At 41.7% G+C, this 26,681-nt stretch overlaps 1 protein-coding gene across 2 annotated transcripts in view; it reads left to right on the top strand.

The window, feature by feature from the left end:
• Nucleotides 1–12,217: 12,217 nt before the first annotated feature.
• The window catches only part of nr5a2 (nuclear receptor subfamily 5, group A, member 2), a 100,290-nt gene continuing 85,826 nt past the window's right edge, over nt 12,218–26,681 (top strand). The window contains exons 1-3 of one of the 2 annotated variants that reach the window (XM_024402344.2): nt 12,218–12,543; nt 22,302–22,433; nt 25,000–25,118. In XM_024402344.2, coding sequence (XP_024258112.1) covers nt 12,477–12,543; nt 22,302–22,433; nt 25,000–25,118 — 318 coding nt within the window. In that variant the 5' untranslated portion in view covers nt 12,218–12,476. The remainder of the gene's footprint in view (nt 12,544–22,301; nt 22,434–24,999; nt 25,119–26,681) is intronic. The other variant, XM_024420900.2, reaches the window with a different exon arrangement.

Here is a 26,681-nt window from a genome sequence, read left to right on the forward strand (position 1 = left end):
ATTCAGACCCTTTGCTATGAGACTCAAAATTCAGCTCAGGTGCATCGTGTTTCCATGGATCATCCTTGAGATGTTTCTACAACTTGATTGGAGTCCACCTGTGGTAAATTCAATTGATTGGACATGATATGGAAAGGCACACACCTGTCTATATAAGGTCAGACAGTTGAATGTGCATGTCAGAGCAAAAACCAAATCATAAGGTTGAAGGACTTGTCTCTAGAGAGCCGAGACAGGAATTTGTCGAGGCACAGATCTGGGGAAGGGTACCAAAAAATGTCCCCAAGAACACTGTGGCCTCCATAATTCTTAAATGGAAGTAGTTTCTTCCTAGACCTGGCTGCCTGGCCAAACTGAGAAATCAGGGAAGAAGGGCTTTGGTAGGGAGGTGACCAAGAACCAGATGGTCACTCTGTCAGAGCTCTTCCATGTTCCTCTGTGGAGATGGGAGAACCTTCCAGAAGGACAACCATCTCTGCAGCACTCCACCAATCAGGCCATTATGGTAGAGTGGTCAGACAGAAGCCCCTCCTCAGTAAAAGGCACGTGACAGCCCGCTTGTAGTTTGCCAAAAGGCACCTAAAGGACTCAGACCATGAGAAACAATATTCTCTAGTCTGATGACACCAATATTGAACTTTTTCGCCTGAATGCCAAGCATCACGTCTGGAGGAAACCTGGCATCATCCCTAGCATGGTGTTGGCAACATCATGCTGTGTGGATGTTTTTCACCGGCATGGACTGGGAGACTAGTCAGGCTTGAGGGAAGGATGAACAGAGCAAATTAAAAAGAGATGCTTGATGAAAACCTGTTCCAGAGCACTCAGGACCACAGACTTGGGCGAAGGTTCACTTTCCAACAGGACAATGACCCTAAGACAACGCAGGAGTGGCTTCAGGACACGTCTCTAAATGTCCTTGTGTAGCCCAGCCAGAGCCCGGACTTGAACCTGATCGAACATCTCTGGAGAGACCTGAAAATAGCTGTGCAGCAACGTTCCCCATCCAACCTGACAGAGCTTGAGAGGATCTGCAGAGAAGAATCGGATAAACTCCCAAAGTACAGGTGTATCAAGCTTGAAGCGTCATACCCAAGAAGATTCGAGGCTGTAATGGCTGCCAAAAGTGCTTCAACAAAGTACTGAGTAAAGGGTCTGAATACTTCTGTGAATGTGATATTTACATTTTTTAGTTTTGAATGAATTTGGTAAAATTACTAAAAAGCAGTTCTTGCTTTGTCATTATGGGGTATTGTGAGTAGATTTTAAAAATATTGAATACATTTTAGAATAAGGCTGTAACGTAACAAAATGTGGAAAAACTCAAGGGGTCTGAATACTTTCTGAATGCACTGTATATATTTATTCAGACACATCAGAGTCTGGCACAGACTTTTTAACCAAGTCTCAGTAATTATCAAAATGTCTATGTTAGTTTGAGAAGCAAGAATTACAATAACATCCATTTTCTGACATTTACATGAACCAGTCCAAGGCCATAGCTGCAGGATTTCAGATCAGACGGAGTCTCTAACACAAACATGCTGTGAACAGTAGGTAACCCTCTATATGAAATAGCCATGGTTGGCTTGAAATGGTATAGATACAAGATTGCTTAGAACTGTGCCATTTGCTCTATGCCTCGAACGAGAACGTGGATTAATACAAGACTCAATGAGGATTACCTGTTTCAGGCAAGGACTGATATCCCATCACTTTCTTAGTACTTTTTCAATGTTAGCACTCAGTAACCAAGCTCCTTTCCTGTTCGGGTGCAGGCCGTCTCTTTTTAGGAACTGCAGTTGCTCCCAAAACAGATTGAAATTGTCAAAAAGATTAAACACTTTTTCAGAGCAGAATAGCCAGTAGACGTGATCAACTCCATGACCGTGTGTTGGGATAGGGCCAGAAAAAACAATATGCTTGCCCGTAGCCAATAGTCTGTATTTGAAGACCCGTCTCAACTCAGCCCATTGCCGCAGCTTGATGTCATTTGTACCAGCATGCACAATCATCATGTGCAACTCCGGGTTTTGGTCTAGAATGACCGTATGCTCCCGAGTGATGTCACGCACTCTGGCACCAGGGAAGCAGAATGTCTTTGTGCCATCAACCACCACATCCCTTACAATGGAACTCCCAATGATGGGTAATCTTGGGAGGGGGAGCTGGTGGATTTCCAGGTGCGTGGTGCAGCGAAGAGCGCCGTTGCCTAGAAGGAGGGTGTGCCTCAGAGAGAGGGGTGCCTCGAACGAGGGCCTCCGTTGGCTCGGTGATCCATAGTCGCTGAAGTTCGGTGGTGAGCAGTCGGGTAAGGCAGGGGGCATGGTCTGGCTGCCAGCTGAAGGCGGACCAGACAGGTGGACATGGGTAAAGGGACTGATGTTGCCGCCCTGTTGTTTGATGTTGGTGATCACCTGCCTGGCATCAGGGTCAGAATATGTGAGCATTGGAAAACTGAGTTGAGCGGTCGGAAATCCTGCTCATTGCTCATGGAGCACTACTTGCGCACTACTTGGTGTTTCACATCCTTTCCAACCTTTCAGTTAAGATTAAAAATTAAACAAAAAATGCCTTATTAGGCTCAATCTACCGTGCCTTTGAATTCATTTTTAGAAACACCCGTTTGGCCAGAATCTGTTGCTTCAGGCTCATGCGATGGTGCCTGGAGAGAGTATATATCTCTCTGCTCTTGCAGAGCGACTGGGGATGCTAAACACCCTGTTGGCCACTCTTGCCAGGCTAGGCAGGGATGCATTTTTTTTTATATAGGTAGGCCTAAAGTTTTTTATGCAAAATAACCCACTCAAAATGGAAAGCTCCTTGAAAGTTGGAGTACGCCATGCCTATTCGGCTAAAATCAATGATGGCCTATTGTATAGACAATAGAACAAAAATGAAGGAAACTTTTAAGAGATCAGATTTTTAGTTTATAAATACTTTGCTACAATGACACACTTAAACTACCCACCCCATTCCTTTCTTTTAGCATGTGCATGTAGTAAGTACCCCATCATGCTGTCGGGATATGTGTATTTTTTTAGATTCCACAATGGTTCTTTAGTTGTGGATATTACATCACCACACTCCCTCTCATGCTCTTGGTCCTCATCTTTGTAAGTCACCTTGATTTTGCTCCACCCAGGTGGAGGCTCCCTCTGGCCCTTTCGCCTAAGCACCTCAGCCCAGTCTCTGTGGTGAAGTGGAGTTGAACAAGCCACCTGCTCCAAGATGTGGGACAGATCGACTTCGCCCAACTCTCCACCACCCTGGGAGAGACAGATTTTCTGCGCCAAGACATGTTTAGCCTGGGCTCTAGCTACAGTACATTGGTGAACTCATCAATGAGACTCTCATACTTCAGCTCATCAGCCTGCAAACTTCCTTCTGCAGCAGCCCGATATCGTCCATCATATGGTCACACCAAAGTCACTTTTTACAGACATACCCGTTCCATATGTGCTCTGTCTTCCACTCTGTCCCTCTGGTTAGTTAACATTTCACAGCAGTAGCAATGGACAGTCAATGGTTGGCCATTGATATCTATTGGATAGCTGTTGGTAGCGATAATGCTAAAAACAAAGCAGGCTAGCCACAGCTAGCAGTGCCAGCTTAAAGTTTAAAACATCCAGTAAGGTGGTGCGTTCCTTGAAGAGCTAAAAACAGGCTACAAAAACAAACAAAAATATTACTGCATCAGTCCATACCTGTAAAAGCCGTCGGTCCATAGACATAAGTCAATTATAAAATAGCCTATAAATATAAGGACACGAGGCGAGACCCAAATGCAGACACAGGAGGCAGATGGTAGAGCTCCAATATTTACTATAACAAAGGGAGTAGGCAAAGGCAGGTCGGGGACAGGCAAGAGTTCATAAACCAGGTCAGAGTCCAAACAGTACCAGACGATAGGCAGCCTCGAGGTCAGGCCAGGCAGGGGTCGGAAACCAGATCCGAGTCCAAAAACAGTACAAGGGGATAGGCAGGTTGGTAGTCAGAACAGGCAGAGTTCAGAGTAGGGACAGGCAAGGGTCAAAACCAGGAGGACTAGAAGCAAACAGAGACTGGGAAAATAGGTGCAAGGAAAACCGCTGATTGACTTGGCAAACACGACAAACAGGGGGAAACGTGTGTGTGTGTGTGGATTTGCAGGCTTTCCTCCATTTGAGCATGTGCATGCAGACTTGTGTTTCTCAGCGCTCCAAACACAACTTACGTTCCCAGATTGCATGTCTGCGTGTGTGTTCCTGTTTGCAGGCTTTCCTCCATTTGAGCATGTGCATGCAGACGTGTGTGCATGTCTGTGTGTGTTCCTGTTTGAGCATGTGCATGCAGACGTGTGTGTGTGTGTGTGTGTGTGTGTGTGTGTGTGTGTGTGTGTGTGTGTGTGTGTGTGTGTGTGTGTGTGTGTGTGTGTGTAAGTGCCTGCTTGCTTGAGTGTGTGTGTGTGATGTAAATCTTCTAGATAAGTAAAGCGCTCTTACTGTGTTAGCTCTTCTGGCGTTATCAGCAGACGTCCACTTATGATACTCAGGACACGGAGAGAGGGGTCAGTTGTACCAGCGGCGACTAAGCAACTTCGGGTCACAGGGGGCCTTTCTTCAGTCAATAGGCCAGCCTTTGTTTGGCCACAAGTCCCACAAGGGTTTATCTCTTGACCTTCAATGTAAACGTCATGTTGTTGACAGACTTAACATCTCGCCTGGTCAGAAACGACTGATTTTACAGCCACTCTTACCACAATGAATGCAGGTGACCATAGAAAGGAGAATAGACCCCCTATAGGACAAGAGTGATTTTAAATAGAATCAATGTTTATAACTGCTAATCAGATGTGTTGTGTAAAACGAGCAAGAGTTGGGTATATGTTTAGTATATTATATCTTGGGTATATTGAAGACAATGTTTCTGATTTTTTGCTGAAGCTCCATTTTACTCCACCTCCAAACACAACAATTGTATTGTAAGAACAGGTTATCAATTGAGTTGCCTTGTTAAAGGATGGTTAAAGACGTGCTCCAGCTATTTTTGAACTTTTCCTGTTGAAAAACGATATCCAAAGTAAAAATACAGTAATGTACACATTATATTATTTTTAACCACCTGTGATTGGGGGTCCCATAGGGTGGCACATAATTGGCCCAGCTTTGTCCAGGTTAGGGTTTGGCAGGGGTAGGCCATCATTCTAAATAACATTTTATTCTTAACTAGTTAAATAAAGGTTACATTTTTTTTAAATGTAATAAAACATTACACATTTTTTTTTGTAAAAAAATGTTTTTTTGATCAAAACTGTGTTTTTTAGACTCAAACTTCATGGAGTAGGCCATTCAAGGAGTTGGTCTGATGGTGCCCTCTGATGTCATCGACCTCCCTCATTTTCACCTCATTTAACACCTGATTTACTTCACAAAAGACACTACTTAATAGGTTGTCCACCTATAAGTATTGACATAGCACAAGTGTGGGGGGGTGGGTCTTTCCTCTTTTGCTTTCTATTGTTCCTCAAGCAAGGGTGGGAGGACGATGACCTCATGGATTCCCGTCAGACCAACACCTTGAATGCCCTACTCCTTGAAGTTTGCAGTTGTGTCTAAAAAACACTATTTTCTCAACAACACATTTTTTTTTACCCTTTTGTGTGTACTGTATTGACACTTGGGATATCGCTTTTCAACTGTAAAAGTCACCTGAGGACACCTTTTTATTTTATTTTATTTATTTTACCTTTATTTAACCAGGTAGGCAAGTTGAGAACAAGTTCTCATTTACAATTGCGACCTGGCCAAGATAAAGCAAAGCAGTTCGACAGATACAACGACACAGAGTTACACATGGAGTAAAACAAACATACAGTCAATAATACAGTATAAACAAGTCTATTTACAATGTGAGCAAATGAGGTGAGAAGGGAGGTAAAAGGCAAAAAGGCCATGGTGGCAAAGTAAATACAATATAGCAAGTAAAACACTGGAATGGTAGTTTTGCAATGGAAGAATGTGCAAAGTAGAAATAAAATAATGGGGTGCAAAGGAGCAAAATAAATAAATGAATTAAATACAGTTGGGAAAGAGGTAGTTGTTTGGGCTAAATTATAGGTGGGCTATGTACAGGTGCAGTAATCTGTGAGCTGCTCTGACAGTTGGTGCTTAAAGCTAGTGAGGGAGATAAGTGTTTCCAGTTTCAGAGATTTTTGTAGTTCGTTCCAGTCATTGGCAGCAGAGAACTGGAAGGAGAGGCGGCCAAAGAAAGAATTGGTTTTGGGGGTGACTAGTGAGATATACCTGCTGGAGCGTGTGCTACAGGTGGGAGATGCTATGGTGACCAGCGAGCTGAGATAAGGGGGGACTTTACCTAACAGGGTCTTGTAGATGACATGGAGCCAGTGGGTTTGGCGACGAGTATGAAGCGAGGGCCAGCCAACGAGAGCGTACAGGTCGCAATGGTGGGTAGTATATGGGGCTTTGGTGACAAAACGGATTGCACTGTGATAGACTGCATCCAATTTGTTGAGTAGGGTATTGGAGGCTATTTTGTAAATGACATCGCCAAAGTCGAGGTATAGTAGGAAATAGTAGGATGGTCAGTTTTACAAGGGTATGTTTGGCAGCATGAGTGAAGGATGCTTTGTTGCGAAATAGGAAGCCAATTCTAGATTTAACTTTGGATTGGAGATGTTTGATATGGGTCTGGAAGGAGAGTTTACAGTCTAACCAGACACCTAAGTATTTGTAGTTGTCCACGTATTCTAAGTCAGAGCCGTCCAGAGTAGTGATGTTGGACAGGCGGGTAGGTGCAGGTAGCGATCGGTTGAAGAGCATGCATTTAGTTTTAGTTGTATTTAAGAGCAATTGGAGGCCACGGAAGGATAGTTGTATGGCATTGAAGCTTGCCTGGAGGGTTGTTAACACAGTGTCCAAAGAAGGGCCGGAAGTATACAGAATGGTATCGTCTGCGTAGAGGTGGATCAGAGACTCACCAGCAGCAAGAGCGACCTCATTGATGTATACAGAGAAGAGAGTCGGTCCAAGAATTAAACCCTGTGGCACCCCCATAGAGACTGCCAGAGGTCCGGACAGCAGACCCTCCGATTTGACACACTGAACTCTATCAGAGAAGTAGTTGGTGAACCAGGCGAGGCAATCATTTGAGAAACCAAGGCTGTCGAGTCTGCCGATGAGGATGTGGTGATTGACAGAGTCGAAAGCCTTGGCCAGATCAATGAATACGGCTGCACAGTAATGTTTCTTATCGATGGCGGTTAAGATATCGTTTAGGACCTTGAGCGTGGCTGAGGTGCACCCATGACCAGCTCTGAAACCAGATTGCATAGCAGAGAAGGTGTGGTGAGATTCGAAATGGTCAGTAATCTGTTTGTTGACTTGGCTTTCGAAGACCTTAGAAAGGCATGGTAGGATAGATATAGGTCTGTAGCAGTTTGGGTCAAGAGCGTCCCCCCCTTTGAAGAGGGGGATGACCGCAGCTGCTTTCCAATCTTTGGGAATCTCAGACGACACGAAAGAGAGGTTGAACAGGCTAGTAATAGGGGTGGCAACAATTTCGGCAGATAATTTTAGAAAGAAAGGGTCCAGATTGTCTAGCCCGGCTGATTTGCAGCTCTTTCAGAACATCAGCTGAATGGATTTGGGAGAAGGAGAAATGGGGAAGGCTTGGGCGAGTTGCTGTTGGGGGTGCAGTGCTGTTGACCGGGGTAGGAGTAGCCAGGTGGAAAGCATGGCCAGCCATAGAAAAATGCTTATTGAAATTCTCAATTATGGTGGATTTATCAGTGGTGACAGTGTTTCCTATCTTCAGTGCAGTGGGCAGTTTGGAGGAGGTGTTCTTATTCTCCATGGACTTTACAGTGTCCCAGAACTTTTTTGAGTTAGTGTTGCAGGAAGCAAATTTCTGCTTGAAAAAGCTAGCCTTGGCTTTTCTAACTGCCTGTGTATAATGGTTTCTAGCTTCCCTGAACAGCTGCATATCACGGGGGCTGTTCGATGCTAATGCAGAACGCCATAGGATGTTTTTGTGTTGGTTAAGGGCAGTCAGGTCTGGGGAGAACCAAGGGCTATATCTGTTCCTGGTTCTACATTTCTTGAATGGGGCATGTTTATTTAAGATGGTTAGGAAGGCATTTAAAAAAAATATCCAGGCATCCTCTACTGATGGGATGAGATCAATATCCTTCCAGGATACCCCGGCCAGGTCGATTAGAAAGGCCTGCTCGCTGAAGTGTTTCAGGGAGCGTTTTACAGTGATGAGTGGAGGTCGTTTGACCGCTGACCCATTACGGATGCAGGCAATGAGGCAGTGATCGCTGAGATCTTGGTTGAAGACAGCAGAGGTGTATTTAGAGGGGAAGTTGGTTAGGATGATATCTATGAGGGTGCCCGTGTTTAAGGCTTTGGGGAGGTACCTGGTAGGTTCATTGATAATTTGTGTGAGATTGAGGGCATCAAGTTTAGATTGTAGGATGGCTGGGGTGTTAAGCATGTTCCAGTTTAGGTCGCCTAGCAGCACGAGCTCTGAAGATAGATGGGGGCAATCAGTTCACATATGGTGTCCAGAGCACAGCTGGGGGCAGAGGGTGGTCTATAGCAGGCGGCAACGGTGAGAGACTTGTTTTTAGAGAGGTGGATTTTTAAAAGTAGAAGTTCAAATTGTTTGGGTACAGACCTGGATAGTAGGACAGAACTCTGCAGGCTATCTTTGCAGTAGATTGCAACACCGCCCCCTTTGGCAGTTCTATCTTGTCTGAAAATGTTGTAGTTTGGAATTAAAATTTCTGAATTTTTGGTGGTCTTCCTAAGCCAGGATTCAGACACAGCTAGAACATCCGGGTTGGCAGAGTGTGCTAAAGCAGTGAATAGAACAAACTTAGGGAGGAGGCTTCTAATGTTAACATGCATGAAACCAAGGCTATTACGGTTACAGAAGTCGTCAAAAGAGAGCGCCTGGGGAATAGGAGTGGAGCTAGGCACTGCAGGGCCTGGATTCACCTCTATCTTTAACAGAAGGCACATCTTAATAGGTAGTCCAAGTAAGTCATGACATTGCACAAGTGGGGGGGTGGGCCTTTCCTCTTTTGTTCTCTATTGCTCTTCTTTCATTCCTCAAGCAAGGGGGGAGGCCAATGGTATAATAATATAATTAATCACGACTTCCCATCAGCCCAACTCCTTGAATGCCCTACTCCTTGAAGTTTGCAGTTGTGTCTAAAAAACACTATTTTGCTCAAAATATATATATTTTTACCCTTTATTTAGTGTGTGTACTTTACTGTATTTATACAACAGGAAAATGTCAAAATTTACTGGAGGAGGACATCTTTAAATAAAAAAATACGAATAAACTTGAATAAACACCTTCTGACCTCATCAAGAGGATCTCATGTCTTGGCCTATCAGCCAACATGTTGGGTTGACAGTTGCAAGGCTGGGGTTCAAGCCCCGGTCAGGACTACCCCCTGACTTCACTACAATACGTTGTCCACTCACCTCCTGATACAGTATTTACAACTGAGAACGACACAATGGATGCCGATCTTGGACTGTATTTTTGGAAGCAACTGAATGTTTATATTGTCCAGCGGATGAAGAGAACAAGCGGAGTGATCTGGTTTCCTGGATATGAGGCGCTAGGAGCAGTTGATTAGACTTTAATGATGCTGGGCAGTGTGTTGTTGGACTGAGCTCAGGTCATTATAATGAGTTCCTTATCAGATCGGGAAGGTCAATGGAACCTGCTTCAGGATTTGGTATAAACACGTGTTGCCCTCTGCCAGATAGGAAAGTAATGTGTCCCAAGAGAAAGTTTGGGTTTTTCATCCCCTTCTTTCATTTGAATCTGGAATAATTTCAGAGGCCAGAGACAAATGTTGCATTGCCTAGCTAGCTACTTGGTTTGATGCTGGGGGTGAAGCTGTTGACGGGAACAGCAGATAAGTCTCTACCCCCCGTCAAAGTCTATGCCAAAGCTCGCACACTAGCCCCACCCCTTCTGAAAAGTCCATCTGTGTTTTCAGTCCTTCATGCTTAAAATCACCGCCTCGACTTCAAGCAAGACCTCTGCGAATTCAAAGTAAGTGCCAATAAAGTGCCATTTAATTAACAGGATTGACTGTAAGAGGGTTGAGGTTTTCATCTTAAATCAGCCTTAAATTCCCTTGTGACAGAGGGAATGGAAGCTTGATGATAGTAACAAGGTGGGGCAATTGAATGCAAGTTCCCCCAAAATTGTTTTAATTGTTAGAACATTTCTAGCTTATCTATCTATGGTAACAGGGTTGAAGAGTTATGCTCAACGTGCACAGTTTTCAACCACAAAACCCCAGAAAATGCCCAAAAAGAGTCAAAACCAGCTCACCTGCTTTTACACTATGATTTGACTAATATATGTTCAATATTTATTTTGAAGAACTTACTTCAAAAGGAAGAGTTTCATATTAAAATGAGAGTTCAGTTCATGTAACAGGGTTGACCTTAAAATGAATCACTAATCACATGAAATAAATAAACATCTCCAGAAATGACTTTGTCAAAGAAAGAACATAACTAGGGCTTTACAATGATGGTGAAAATTGTGGAAAATGTTGAGGTTAAGTGAGTTAAAATATTCTTAGAGAAACATATATTTGGCACTTCAGCCAGTCTATATTTAATTTAATTTCAGTCTGTATTCCATATTTCATGTCATCCCATATAGTCTCTTGTGACAGACTGATGACCTGACACACCAGCCCACCAGGGCAAAATGGGCCAGTCCACTAAACTATTTTGGGCCGGTGTGAAATGGGACAGCAGACCAATAGCCAAATGATGATAATTCTGCACAAAAAATCATTATAACATTTCTTAAGAGTCCCACTGGCCTAAAGATGGACCAGCCCACTACACTCCAATGTATTTTGTTTCAAAATACTTTAGAGAGCTGTAATTTGTATATTCAAAACACAAAATACTTTTCTATAGCATTTTCTATGGCGGTTTACCATTTTGTGTCCCTCTTTCAGCCTGCATTGGTATCACCCTGCATTGATAAGAGCGTCTGCTAAATGAACAAAATACAAATGTATATGGAAACATTAACAATTGCAAAGCATGCTGAGTATTATTCTAATGAGCTCTGACCCGGGGGGAAAAAAGTATTATAATAATACCTAGTGTGCTTTGCAGATCATTTTGATATGTTCATTTTCACATATACATTTTATATTTTGGTCATTTAGCAGACACTCTTATCCAAAGTAACTTACAGTAAGTGCATTCAACTAAAGTAGATAAACAACAACATATCACAGTCATAGCAAGTAAAACGTTTCTGTAACCGTTACTGATTTTTATAAAAATACATTTCAAAATTCAAGTATTTTGTAGAATATTTTATATTTTGATCTTTATTGCATTTTGTCATTGTGTTTCGTAATTATAATTTGTCATTTTTGCCCATCCCTGCCCTGTGTGTAGTTTTAATCAAAGCACAGATTTTAACTAGTGGTGTGTGCTGTTGAGTTATGGCCACACTTTATAAAATTGGTTGTTTGGTTCGTCCAACTGCTTTGTTGCAGGTGTTGGGTCACTTAATAGGGTGGTTTTCTTTAAAAAGAGCTGTTGATGCTGGGTTATTAAGATTTGACCCAGTGGGTTAAATCAGAAAACTGGAGGCATGGTTTATTAGGTGCGACCTTTGTAAGAATGAGTTGTATTTCATCTTTCATTTAGAGACAACTCATGCCACATTCATGAAAGAGCCGATATAAATACAATTTGAGTACAATTTGACACATTCATCTCTTCAGCGAATAAAAAGACTAGGCATGATAAGGAGACTAGGCATGATAAGGAAGGGTGATTTTAGTGTAAAAGAGCCAAACTTCTGAACACAGATGTAAAACTAATGTGGGGGGGAATTAGTTCTTAGTTCAAAGTTTCTTTTTTTTCTCTCTCTCTCTCTCTCTCTCTCTCTCTCTCTCTCTCTCTCTCGTTAATCATTCCAGCAAAGATCTGCCAGTGACCCCATATCTGTGTCACTTTATAACCAGCCCTTATCAACCACCTGACCACCCCAGGACCAATCCCAGCCCAGCAGTTTGAATACTGTTGATTAGTGTTTCAGAGATAGGATGCCGCTCTAGTTTAACACAGGTCACTACATGGATTGGATGGGGGGTGGGGGAGGCAGGCTATTTGTGTGTGCGTATAAGGGGGATGTTTGAAAGTAGGGAGGCAGGGAGGGAGAGGGAGAGGGAGAGGGAGCGAGAAAAAGGGAGAGAGGTTCACCAGGGCGAGTTCACTTGACTTCAGAGCAAGTGGACACTAACTTTTTAAAATCTTTTTAACCCCTAAAGTCTCAGCCCTCTTCATTGTTCTGATTGTCCCAATGAATTCTCACAGAATGAAAGAGGTTACGAGTGTCGATCACTGTTGTTAGAAGTTAGATGTTTACTCTCTGGAGCTGTGGATTGGGACTCTAGCATGTCTTCTTCCAGCCCTGAGAGTGAGAGCGACCAGTGCAACTCTACAGAGGACCTGACTGGTGCAGGTGAGTAGGGACTAATGTATTGTAACATGGCTCCGTGTGCAGTGTATGGTGCAGTGTGCCATGTTTCAAGAGGCCCCTCTATACCTCATTTCTTTAGACTTTTAGACTAGATTAGACTATTAGACTTTTTTATTAGACTTTGATGTTTCCATGAATACAGTGTTAACTTGCTTATTTTCTCAATTAACCTTTTGATTGTCCATTTTGAATTGCGTTGTTGAATAACAGCCATGACATTTTCCCTCTTAGGCTTATATACAATGTACTGTTCTTTTTTGCTACAAAAACACAATGCAAATGTTCACACAATGTAATGTCACGTTTTGATATGCATAAAATAGTCATTTGTGTTAAAGGTAAGGAATGTCAATTTCAGGAACTGAATTTAGCAGATGTTGCAAATGAGGTAGCTTCAACGTGTGGTCTCGATTGCAACAAGTCGGGGCATCATCATCGATAGGCTACAGCTTGCATTTGTTTCAGGAAAATATCAGAGAAGATGATGAGCTTTTCAACATTGATTAGTATTCAAAGTTTAGTAGATTTTAAAAGTAAATAATTGGTGCATTCTAATCGTAAACATAACAGGCAAACGCATTCCAGCAATCTGACTGAAACGAGTTGCCCAACATTTTACAGTCAAAGTGTTATATGAGGCTATTGTGTTTTACAACTTTGCTCTGACATTTTGATGTGCTTGTAGACGTACAAGTGTTCGGTTTAAATGTTCATTCTCTAGATGAAATAATTGCAGAGTAGCCTTATGCTCGGAAATTATCAAGACTTTAAATTATATGGTAATTTGGGGTATTATCAACTGTAAAATACTCTGAAACGTTTTACTACAGCTTACTGTAAATTAATGGTGCAATGTGGGAAAATGTTGTGGTGCGGTGGAAATAATTGCTGTATTTCGAATAGTACTATAATCCACCCCACATAATACAGCACCATTCTGTATCTTTGCAGTGCCCAAAAACCTTTTGACCACTAGCGGGTGCATGGTATTGTTGTTTCTGGCTCATTAACATACCAATTTACCAATTTAGTTATAGTGCCCCATCAATTTGTATAGGGGACAGATTGGAGTGGCAGCAAGACTTGAACCTTAAATGGTTGAGCAGTTTGCCATGTACTTGTGGTCTATTTTACCATGTAGATGCTGCCAGCTTGGAAGCCTTTGTTAAGGCCTCTAGAAGTGCAAGTGATATAAAACATCAAATATACATTAACATACTGTAATGTGTGAACACTTTACCTAGAAGCCAACCTGCTTGCACCAATCCTTTGTAATTACAGTAAAATACTATGAAATTCATCTATTCATTAATTCATTTCGATTACGGTAACATTTCTTTTTAAAAGTATAATCCAGTCAATGTTATGGTATTGCTTTGATACCGTATTTATATTACAGTAGGTGTACTGTAATATGAAATACAGAATGTTGCTTGCCATCAAGCTTCCTGTAAGCTACTGTCAAATTCATAGTAACCCCTTTACACCGCATGAACAATATGCATGAGAAATTCAACAAAATGCATGTTATTTAGAATGATAAAACACCACAATTGCAACAATTATTAGTAATATTGCCTATTTGATAGTTTGGAAATAATTATTCATTTGTAGTTTATGTAAGAAAAGAGAATTACATTTGAATTAAAAGATTATGTCTAATGGATAGGGTATAATGAAATCAGTGTGTGTGTGTGTGTGTGTGTGTGTGTGTGTGTGTGTGTGTGTGTGTGTGTGTGTGTGTGTGTGTGTGTGTGTGTGTGTGTGTGTGTGTTGTGTGTTTTCAAATTACCTTTCACCCACCTGGTACACATAACAATCACCTGAGGTCAAGACAGTTATTTACAATTTAAAATATTACATTACATTTCACTTTACCCAATACATTTAGTGTGTTCCCTTAGGCCACTACTCCACTATCACATATTTACAATACAACATCCATGTGTAGAGTGCGTGTCTTATCAGGTGTATATGTGTCTGTGCCTGTGTATGTGTCTCTTCACAGTCCCCGCTGTTCCATAAGGTGTATTTTAAATCTTACCATGATACCAAGCTAATTTGAGAACAAGGCTGCCTAAATTCTATCAGCATATTGATTGTAGCACTCGTGCTGGCAATACACTGGATCACTGCAACTCTAACTTCCAGGATGCATACAAGGCCCTAAATGACTATCGCCCCGTAGCACTCACTTCTGTCATCATGAAGTGCTTTTAGAGACTAGTCAAGGATCATACCATCTCCACCTTACCTGCCACCCTAGACCCACTTCAATTTGTATACCGCCCCAATAGGTCCACAGACAATGCAATCGCCATCACACTGCCCTATCCCATCTGGACAAGAGGAATACCTATGTACGAATGCTGTTCATTGACTACAGTTCAGCATTCAACACCATACTACCCTCCAAGCTCATCATTAAGCTTGAGGCCCTGGGTCTCAACCCCGCCCTGTGCAATTGGGTCCTGGAGTTCCCGACAGGCCGCCCCCAGGTGGTGAAGGTAGGAAACAACATCTCCACTTCGCTGATCTTCAACACTAGAGCCCCACAAGGGTGCGTGCTCAGCTCCCTCCTGTACTCCTTGTTCACCCATGACTGCGTGGCCATGTACACCTCCAACTCAATCATCAAATTTGCAGATGACACAACAGTAGTACGCTTGATCACCAACAACGACGAGACAGCCTGTAGGGAGGAGGTGACGGCACTCAGAGTGTGGTGTCAGGAAAACAACCTCTCACTCAATGTCAACAAAACAAAACATTCCACCTTCTCCACGGCTGTCCCGTCGATGTGGATAGGGAGGTGCTCCATCTGCTGTTTCCTGAAGTTCAGAATCATCTCCTTTTAAGTTCTGCAGCGTACATGTCACAGACAAACTGAAATGGTCCACCCACACAGACAGTGTGGTGAAGAAGCCGCAACAGCGTCTCTTCAACCTAAGGAGGCTGAAGAAATTTGGCTTGTCACCTTAAACACTCACAAACTTTTACAGATGCACAATTGAGAGCATCCTGTCAGGCTGTATCACCTCCTGGTAAGGAAACTGCACCGCCCACAACTGCAGGACTCTCCAGAGGGTGGAGCTGTCTGCACAATGCATCACCGGGAGCAAACTACCTGTCCTCCAGGACACCTGCAGCACCCGTTGTCCCAGGAAGGCCAAGAAGATCATCAAGGGCAACAACCACCTACGCCACTGCTGTTCACCCCGCTACCATCCAGAAGGTGAGGTCAGTACAGGTGCATAAAAGCTGGGAACGAGATACTGAAAAATAGCTTCTATCTCAAAGGCCATCAGACTGTTAAACAGCTATCCCTAGCACAGAGAGGCTGCTGCCTACATACAAACTTGAAATCATTGGGCACTTTAATAAATAGATCACTAGTCACTTTAATTATGCCACTTTAATAATGTTTACATATCTTGCATTACTCATCCCATATGTATATACTGTATTTTTATAACATCTATTGCATCTTGCCTATGCCACTCAGTCGTCACTCGTCCATATATTTACATGTATTCTACCGTTCAAAAGTTTGTGGTCATAGAAATGTCCTTCTTTTTGAAAGAAAAACACTTTTTGTCCATTAAAATAACATCAAATTGATCAGAAATACAGTGCAGACATTGTTAAGTTGTAAATGACTATTGTAGCTTAATGCCTCACAAGCCCTCAACTGGCAGCTTCATTAAATAGTACCCGCAAAACACCAGTCTCAACGTCAACAGTGGAGAGGCAACTCCGGGATGCTGGCCTTTTAGACACTCTAATGTCCTCTTGCTCAGTTGTGCACCGGGGCCTCCCACTCCTCTTTATATTCTGGTTAGAGCCAGTTCGCGCTGTTCTGTGAAGGGAGTAGTACACAGCTTTGTACAAGATCTTCAGTTTCTTGGCAATTTCTCGCATAGAATAGCCTTCATTTCTCAGAACAAGAATAGACTGACGAGTTTCAGAAGAGTTTCTTTGTTTCTAGCCATTTTGAGCCTGTAATCGAACCCACAAATGCTGATGCTCCAGATACTCAACTTGTCTAAAGAAAGCCAGTTGTATTGCTTCTTTAATCAGGACAACAGTTTTCAGCTGTTCTAACATAATTGCAAAAGGGTTTTCTAATGACCAATTATCCTTTTAAAATGATAAACTTGGATTAGCTAATACAGTGTGCCAATGGAACACAGGAGTGATGGTTGCTGATAATGGGTCTCTCTATGCCTGTGTAGATATTCCATTAAAAATCTGCTGTTTCCAGCTACAATAGTCATTTAGCCGTATTCATTGATCTGGCCAAGGCTTTCGACTCTGTCAATCACCACATCCTCATCGGCAGACTCGACAGCCTTGGTTTCTCAAATAATTGCCTCGCCTGGTTCACCAACTACTTCTCTGATAGAGTTCAGTGTGTCAAATCGGAGGGTCTGCTGTCCGGACCTCTGGCAGTCTCTATGGGGGTGCCACAGGGTTCAATTCTTGGACCGACTCTCTTCTCTGTATACATCAATGAGGTCGCTCTTGCTGCTGGTGAATCCCTGATCCACCTCTACGCAGACGACACCATTCTGTATACTTCCGGCCCTTCTTTGGACACTGTGTTAACAACCCTCCAGGCAAGCTTCAATGCCATACAACTCTCCTTCCGTGGCCTCCAATTGCTCTTAAATACAAGTAAAACTAAATGCATGCTCTTCAACCGATCGCTACCTGCACCTACCAGCCTGTCCAACATCACTACTCTGGACGGCTCTGACTTAGAATACGTGGACAACTACAAATACTTAGGTGTCTGGTTAGACTGTAAACTCTCCTTCCAGACCCATATCAAACATCTCCAATCCAAAGTTAAATCTAGAATTGGCTTCCTATTTCGCAACAAAGCATCCTTCACTCATGCTGCCAAACATACCCTTGTAAAACTGACCATCCTACCAGTCCTCGACTTTGGCGATGTCATTTACAAAATAGCCTCCAATACCCTACTCAACAAATTGGATGCAGTCTATCACAGTGCAATCCGTTTTATCACCAAAGCCCCATATACTACCCACCATTGCGACCTGTACGCTCTCGTTGGCTGGCCCTCGCTTCATACTCGTCGCCAAACCCACTGGCTCCATGTCATCTACAAGACCCTGCTAGGTAAAGTCCCCCCTTATCTCAGCTCGCTGGTCACCATAGCATCTCCCACCTGTAGCACACGCTCCAGCAGGTATATCTCTCTAGTCACCCCCAAAACCAATTCTTCCTTTGGCCGCCTCTCCTTCCAGTTCTCTGCTGCCAATGACTGGAACGAACTACAAAAATCTCTGAAACTGGAAACACTTATCTCCCTCACTAGCTTTAAGCACCAACTGTCAGAGCAGCTCACAGATTACTGCACCTGTACATAGCCCACCTATAATTTAGCCCAAACAACTACCTCTTTCCCAACTGTATTTAATTTTTATTTATTTATTTATTTTGCTCCTTTGCACCCCATTATTTTTATTTCTACTTTGCACATTCTTCCATTGCAAAACTACCATTCCAGTGTTTTACTTGCTATATTGTATTTACTTTGCCATCATGGCCTTTTTTGCCTTTACCTCCCTTCTCACCTCATTTGCTCACATTGTATATAGACTTGTTTATACTGTATTATTGACTGTATGTTTGTTTTACTCCATGTGTAACTCTGTGTCGTTGTATCTGTCGAACTGCTTTGCTTTATCTTGGCCAGGTCGCAATTGTAAATGAGAACTTGTTCTCAACTTGCCTACCTGGTTAAATAAAGGTAAAATAAAAAAAAATAAAAAAATTTACAACATTAACAATGTCTACACTGTATTTCTGATCAATTGTATGTTATTTTAATAGACAAAAAATGCACTTTTCTTTCAAAACAAGGACATTTCTATGTGACCCCAAACTTTTGAACGGTAGTGTATATGTTCTTATTCCATCTCTTTAGTTAAATTTGTTTGTATTATGTAGTTGTTGTGGAATTGTTAGATTACTTGTTAGATATTACTGCACTGTTGGAACTAGAAGCACAAGCCTTTCGCTACACTCGCAATAACATCTGCTAACCATGTGTATGGGACCAATAAAATTTATTTTATTTTATTTGAAATAGAGTTCCATGTACCCATGGCTCTATGTAGTACTGTGCATCTCCCATAGTCTGTTCTGGACTTTAGGATTGTGAAGAGACCTCTGGTGGCATGTCTTGTGGGAGATGCATGGGTGTCCGAGCCTTGTGCTAGTAGTTTAAACAGACACATTGGTGCATTCAGCATGTCAACACTTCTTACAAAAACAAGCAGTGATGAAGTCAATCTCTCCTCCACTTTGAGCCATGAGAGATTAACATGCATATTATTAACGTTAGCTCTCCATGTATATTTAAGGGCCAGCCATGCTGTTCTGTTCTGAGCCAATTGTAATTTTCCAATGTCCCTCTTTGTGGCACCTGACCACATGACTGAACAGTAGTCCAGGTGCAACAGAACTAGAGCCTGTAGGAACTGCCTTGTTGATAGTGAGTGTTGTTAAAAAGGCAGTGCAGCATTTTATTATGTTGAGACTTCTCTTAGCTACTGTAGCATCAACCTGTTTTGACCATGACAGTTTAAAATCCAGGGTTACTCCAAGCAGTTGTGTGTGTGTGTGTGTGTGTGTGTGTGTGTGTGTGTGTGTGTGTGTGTGTGTGTGTGTGTGTGTGTGTGTGTGTGTGTGTGTGTGTGTGTGTGTGTGTGTGTGTGTGTGTAAGTGTGTGTGTGTGTGTGTGTAAGTGCGTGCGTGCGTGCGTGCACAGCGTGCCTTAGGACCTCTCAGATACAGTGTGTCTCGAGTTGACCTTTGATATGTAATATTTGGTTCTAGGACCGCTGTGCATAATTTTTCAATAAGACTGAATTATGTTGGTTTCCGCAGAGCCAAACCTTAAAATAAAAATGTGTGTGTGTGTGTGTGTGTGTGTTTGTGTGTGCATACATGCGTGTGAAAATACCCTAATGTCTTATTTGCCTATTTTAACACACACAAATCCTGATTTTCCTTTTGTGGTTTTAATTCAATACCTACCTGACTAAAATCCTTGCTCACTAGCCTAACTTCCTTTCATGGGCAATGATGAACCAGGCCAGCTAGTTAACATTAGCCTAACGTTACTACATCTAGCTACCTGTTGAATTTCCATACTCTCAAGCCAGGTGCACAATGTATGAATTTATGGTTGGATCAGAATAGCCGTTATAATCATTGGCCAGTACGGAGAATTAAGTAAACCCACAAGTCCACAAGTCCAAATACCTATTTCCATCCATGGCTAATTTAGAAAAGGGATGATTTTAGCTAGATATCTAGCCACCGGAGGACAATGACACAACGAGATGCAACAATTCAAGTTTTCTGTCAATGACATTTGGCTTCTAATGAAATGTGATTGGTGTGAAGCCAAATTCAAACGGGCTTCCCTTGACACTTTTTTTTGGTGCGCCAGGACCATTCACAGCTGAGATCACTCAGTTTAACTCAACGCTGATTGGTTGTTATTTTACACTTTTTGTATCAAGAGAGGCCAAGTGCTCACTGGCTTCCCTCGCATTCAATGCTATGGGCGGCAAAAATGTCATTCTCTTTTTAACCAGACAGTATAGATGGGCTACACATACAGAGACAAATGGGCGCTGTAAAATATAAATTAAAAGATCAATTATTTTGTATGTTTATTTATTTATTTAAAAATGTGTGTGGGGGGGTCTGGCTTCCCTTGGCATTCATGAATACATGCCACTGGAACTAATTCAATGAAAAGTAAGTATTACAGTAACTAAATGAGAAGTCACATCAACTTACTCTTGCAAGTTGTAACAGTAGAATGCATAAGGTGCAATTTTGAAATTGGGTAGTGCATAAGCAGTTTTCCTCATCATGCCAGTCATTGCATATTTTAGAGAGCTATTTATATACTGAACAAAAATATAAAAGCAACATGCAACAATTTCAAGATTTTACTGAGTTACAGTTCATATAAGGAAATCAGTCAATTGAAATAAATAAATTATGCCCTAATCTATGGATTTCACATGACTGGGCAGGGGTGCAGCCATGGGTGGACCTGGGAGAACATAGGCCCACCCATTGGGGAGCCAGGCCCAGTCAATCAGAATTAGTTTTCCCCCACAAAGGGGCTTAATTACAGACAGAAATACTCAGTTTCATCATCTGTCCGGGTGGAGGTCCTGGGCTGGCATGGTTACTGCGGTATTTAGTCCGGTTGGATGTATTGCCATATTCTCTCCATTTAAATTTGGAGGCGGCTTATGGTAGAGAAATTAACATTCAATTATCTGGCAACAGTTTTGGTGGACATTCCTGCAGTCAGCATGCCAATTGCACACTCCTTCAAAACTTGAGACAACTGTGGCATTGTGTTGTGTAACAAAACGACACATTTTAGAGTGGCCTTTATTGTCCCCAGCACAATTAGAATTTAGAGTGTAGGTCTACGTGAATTGATATTTCCCGTCCTGTATTGATTTCTGTAAATATTAAGGAGAGAAATTAGATCATTTATACAAGTAATTGAGAACGTTTGGTAGCCTATTTAAAAGCAAATACATTTCGCCTTTAGCAATATAGCATATTATAACTTTGCTACTTTTTAAAATGCAAATATTTTGCCAAAGACATGGCAATATGTTTTGGGATATTAGCCTAAAACAAGGAACATTTGGGTCAAATGTATGGTTTTGTCACAATTGCATCGGATGGATATAGACAATATTTTAGAATTCATACATCCAAGCACAAAACGAACATGGCATTAGGTTTCAGTAAAATGGCACGTTTGCACGCAAAGTTTCCCCGTAATTTATCGGCTACCTGTTCCTTATAAAAACCCTAATTAGAACGAATAAGTTATAACTCGTTACTATTATCATACTGTACCTCATTGTGTAGGCTATTTGTCTTCCGCTCCTCTGTGTCTAAGCTCGTTTTATTTTAGCATTCACCTTCGTTTATTTCCTTGTTATCCCACTGCTTTTATTAAGTCCATCATAAACTGTATAAACAGCTGTGATTTAGACAGTGTGTGGAAAACCGGTTAGAGATGATGTTGCCTATCTCCGCACGCGATTGGAGCTAACGGTGTGATGTCAGAGTCCATGAGCCCCTGATTGGCGCGAGGCAGCGGTGTCAGTGTGGAGTAAACAAAGCAGCAAGGATAGGACCGAACTTCACATCCCACTACATCACAGATAGACCGAGTCCAACCTTACGCGAAGGAGGGGCCGGCGTGACAGTCTTTGCCATCCAGCCCGAAAGTTCCTTACAGTTCGCTAACTACACTTTCAAGACCCTGGTCAAAAAAGACGTGGAAAGCCAGCGTATAGATAGATGTATCGTTGCCCGGGTAGATTTGTTATTTTCATCACAGACAGAGCTAGAGAGAGAACTGGAAATCAGTGCGCTCCACTCCTCAACTTCGCGGCGAAACCATGCTCATATTCTAGGTTCAGCGGCATTGCTCCGTATTGCAATTTACGCAAGAGCGCTATTCAGAATTAATTTACTTTGGGCTCGCCGTTGCAGGCTACCCACTGGGTATGTAGCCTAGACATATGATGTCAGTTTAACCCGAGCCGGCTGCAGTTGAGCCACACAGTGAGCGCGCGGGATTTGGGAAGTCACTTTTCTCTGGTGTGTGTGTGTGAGAGAACCTGTGGTGACCCTCTCCCGTCCAGGTGGTCCACCGGACGGAGCTGAGTCTCCCGCTCAGCCCAGCGGAGCTGTCATGCTGCCCAAAGCCGACACGGAATCTTTGGGACTCGTTCGATCGCATGGAGAACAGGGGCACATGCAAAGGAATATGCAAGGTAAGAGATTGAGATCGATGTACGCAATATTGTAGACCGCATGTCCCTTGTGCCTCATCACAATCGCAAGTCGTGTCATTTGTGCACAATACCAGGCGAAAGACCTGGCAGTGTTAGACAGAATAAGGCAACAAACTCGTCTTGCCTCTCGCGCTTGCCTCTCTCATAGTTCACGTATTTGCTGATCATGCATTGTGCAACAATATCAGGGTGTATGCAGGGACCGTCAAGATGTTGCACTTGCGAATTCACCCTACCCAAATTCGATCCAAATAGTGCATGCCAAATGATTGTTTTGTGCACTCTATGAATTCATTAAAATCCCAATACTCACTGTCAGATATCATTCGGTTTAATTCATTGTTTTTTATTCCGACATATTACGAAATTAAACGCCACAGTTTATCTATCATATAGCCAACGTCATCTGATGATATTTTACTAGGTTAATGAGTAAACCACCCGAAAGCTCACCGATATCAACAATTTGCGTAATATGCATGATCTGATTCGCCAGCAGTTGTTGAATCCTGAAAAATTGGAATTCCCAAAATGTCACCAACTCTGGGCTATTATCATTTAAACCTCGATTTCAGTACCATGCAAAATTATGTCAGTGATATTAAAATAACAGTTTTATTCTGGATAAAATATTTTGCATGGTAATATATATATACGTTTCTGTCAAAAGGCAAAAGTTGATATACAAAAGGGTGATACATGTAGAATCTTTACTCCAGAATGCAAATGCGAGCGTGCAAATCATATAGTCTAGTCTTTGTGTCAGAGTAGCAATAGTCCTAAAACAAAACAAAAATTCGGACAAAAGTAGGCCTATGTAATGATTGAAAAATACCCAGTTGAGTTAGATACATTTTACTTGGATACATTTTTGTTTAGTTTACAAACTATCACCTATAACCCGTTGTGGCAATTTAGTTTTGGTGTTATTTCTCAATATTCTAGACTAGTGCTTGCTTGAATTTCCCAAAGTTGAATAAGATATGGAAATAAAATAACTAAAATTCTCATCGAAAAAAGACTTCTCTGCAGGCCTATCGAATTAATATCTGTAAATCCCTTTAATTTTGCCAATTGCATATTTACATTTGATTTAAAATCAAGTCTCATGTGGCTTTGATTTTTTTTTTAACACCTGATAAAGGAACACCAACCTCAAGGAATAAAGGGCTAGAATTTCTTTGGGACATTCTGTTTCACTTTGCACGGGTAGTTTCTCTGTGTGAGTGCACAAGCAAATGCCTCTCTCCAATTCATTTAAACATATATTTTAAAAATCTACATTTTAACTAGATATAGTTTTGAGGCTGCACGTGCTTAAGAGACCATAAGTAAGATTCGATAGCTTAGGTGATATCCGTAGGTTACAGAAAAGCTGTCTGAACTTGGCAAAAATCCAAACGGCTCAGAGTTCGCATACAACTTGGGCTATCCATGGGTTCTGCTCTCCTGTCATCAAAATACGAGGCCTGACACTTTCCTATCGAAGGGATTTTTCGTGCAGGCAGATATGTTTGTAATATAATAAGTAATAGGCTGCATTATCAGTTAACTCTATTAAAAGTTTTTTTTGAAGTGCACTGCAGAACTTTCAAAACACAAGAGGACTTGTTGCCTCTTTCAACTTAATATTCTGCACTGCGAGATCAAATGGTCAATGGAGAAAGAAATCAGCAGGCACAGGCAGAAAGATGCAATTGCAATTGAAAGTTAGCCTACATTATTTTATATAGAGTCTAATGTCGGGAAATAATTGGCCAGTTTTCCAGTCTGCTCTGGAATTCATTGGGATTTTTCTGTTTGATGTTTGCCACTTTTTATAAGAACAATAAAACATTTTGTAACCATTGTAAATGTCAGTTCAGCAGTTTGCTTAGCACTGTCATATATCCTCTCATCAATGCAACTATTGCCTTCGGCATTCATGCACGTAAAATGTGGGCTAAAGCAGTGGCTTATGGAAAGTCAATACAAATGTAGGCCTACACATACAGGCTACAGCAGATAGGAACAATAGCGATTTAATGAGCGCATTTGTAAGTTCAATTTCAGTATCAGTTTTGTATTTTTATTTCGCCTGTTAGAGCGAAAGGTTACACTGTATGTCTTCATTTGTCTGTGGGCGGTAACATTTTCTCCTCGAATCCCTTACTCTATTTTACCATTTCCCGGATGAATTCACAACTTAAAATCATGAATATTTATGAAGCTCAGTTTCATATGTTTGCCCTGTCTGCGACTGGCGTGCAAGAGTGAGTGCTGCAAAGAGGGATACAGAGGTATATTTTCTTTCAGCTCCATCAAATAACATTATTCCTTCAAAAATGATAGTTTTGTGAAATGCCCTTTTTTGTTTAAAAGCTTTAAAATTAAAATAAAAATGATATTGAACATTTTATGGATGTCGCCAAAAATATTACAGAACCTAAGCTCATTGTGAAGTTATTCAGATGTATACGTTAAAGATGACTGCATTAGGCAGAGATTGTCTTTCAAACGAAATAGTCTTCTCTGTGTGCTCATGTGTGTATTTTATCTATTGCAGCTCCCCACTATAAAATGATGGACTACTCGTATGACGAAGACTTGGATGAGATGTGTCCGGTTTGTGGCGACAAGGTTTCTGGATACCACTATGGGCTGCTCACCTGCGAAAGCTGCAAGGTTTGTTCTTGTTTTTTTCTCTACCCCTTTTCTACCCTTTCATCAGATTGTCCATCTGTGCTTCTCTTGAACATAGCCTATAAGCAGCTAACTCCTACATTTGTTTGTCTAAGGAAGTTTCAAGTAGCCTATTTTAATCGTATTTTCTAAAATGTTCATATCTAATGTCAATTTGTGTATAGCTAGCCGTTCTGTGTATGCGGTACATATTTCTGCCTACGCTGGCATCATTTAAAACAGGTGTTATAGATTTCATCCGTTTTCTGACCATAAAATGTTTACATGTTTTCTTTGAGAATACCTTCAATAGCAACATTGCTTAAAATGACATCTCAAATGAGTGTCTTCAGCGAAATCATCTTGTATTTGCGATAAACTGTGGCAAATGTCTACCGGCACAGTTCTAAATGGGATCTGTCTGTGTTTTAGGAACATATTTGGGGTGTCATTTTTTGTACTGTGTAGTTATTTCAACGGAAGCTGTGTGTTTTGGACTGGAAAAAGATTGGGTTTGGAGCGTTTTTATCGTTTCTCGCCAGTCTACCACACTGCCGTGGGTCTGAGAAGGGTGGTAATCAGGACTCATGTCTAAACGCACACAAAGTAATACAGTGTTAGTCTACTTTAAACCTATACAGATACACATGCGCACATACACACATACATAGGCACATGCAAGCGGACACAAACATGCACACACACAGGCAAGCAGGATGCATGCACGCTCACACACACGCACACACAATCACTGACTTGAAAATGTGTGAAATACTGTACATTTTAACTGGTCAGCGTTAGGCTCTTCCCATATTCCCATAATCCCTGTTAGACACAGAAGCTGTGGGAAAAGTCTAGATTTGGGATAAAGACACAGATACAGTGTACAGACACACAAATTCAACATAGGCCACATACTGTACACAAAACACAAATGAGAAGTTGGGACAACCTGGACGTTGAAATCTTGCGGCTTTACGCAAATTCAGTTGTTGGTATCCACGCTTTATTTTGTGGTTTACGTTGTTTATAGAACGCGCGGTATTTTATTTTTTTTTTTTTTAATTACGTTGATGCATGTTTGTCTGGCGGAAGTCAGTAGACTGTCTGCCCACTGTGTCTAGTTTCGAGCCTAGTGCGGTTTTATTTTCATGTCACGACCCTGCATCGCGATTGTACATTAAATCTATGTTTGGAATTTGGTGAAATATTGATCATTTTACTTTTAAATGGGCAGGTTTAGGGGATTCTCCTGCTGGTATGGATCGGGAATACGTTAATACCTTTTCCCCATTAGATTTTTCCTGCTGCTTCTGAAAATGAATTCAATGGTGCAGGTAGAACGGTGTAATCCCGGAACTGTAAATTATGGATATAATTTATTGGATTTTTTACTCTAACACTCATATTTTTAAATAATTAAATTGAGAGATAGATAGAGGAGATTTTACAAGTCAATTCTGAAGTCTTCATAGGGCCGTGTAAGTGTGAATACCAATGTATATATGGCTGGAATTGCAACAGGTTGCTTCATGAAAATACTGAACACCTATTTGATGATGTTAC

The sequence above is a fragment of the Oncorhynchus tshawytscha genome, linkage group LG05 (assembly GCF_018296145.1).
Source record: "Oncorhynchus tshawytscha isolate Ot180627B linkage group LG05, Otsh_v2.0, whole genome shotgun sequence".
In the NCBI taxonomy this organism is placed as follows: domain Eukaryota; kingdom Metazoa; phylum Chordata; class Actinopteri; order Salmoniformes; family Salmonidae; genus Oncorhynchus; species Oncorhynchus tshawytscha.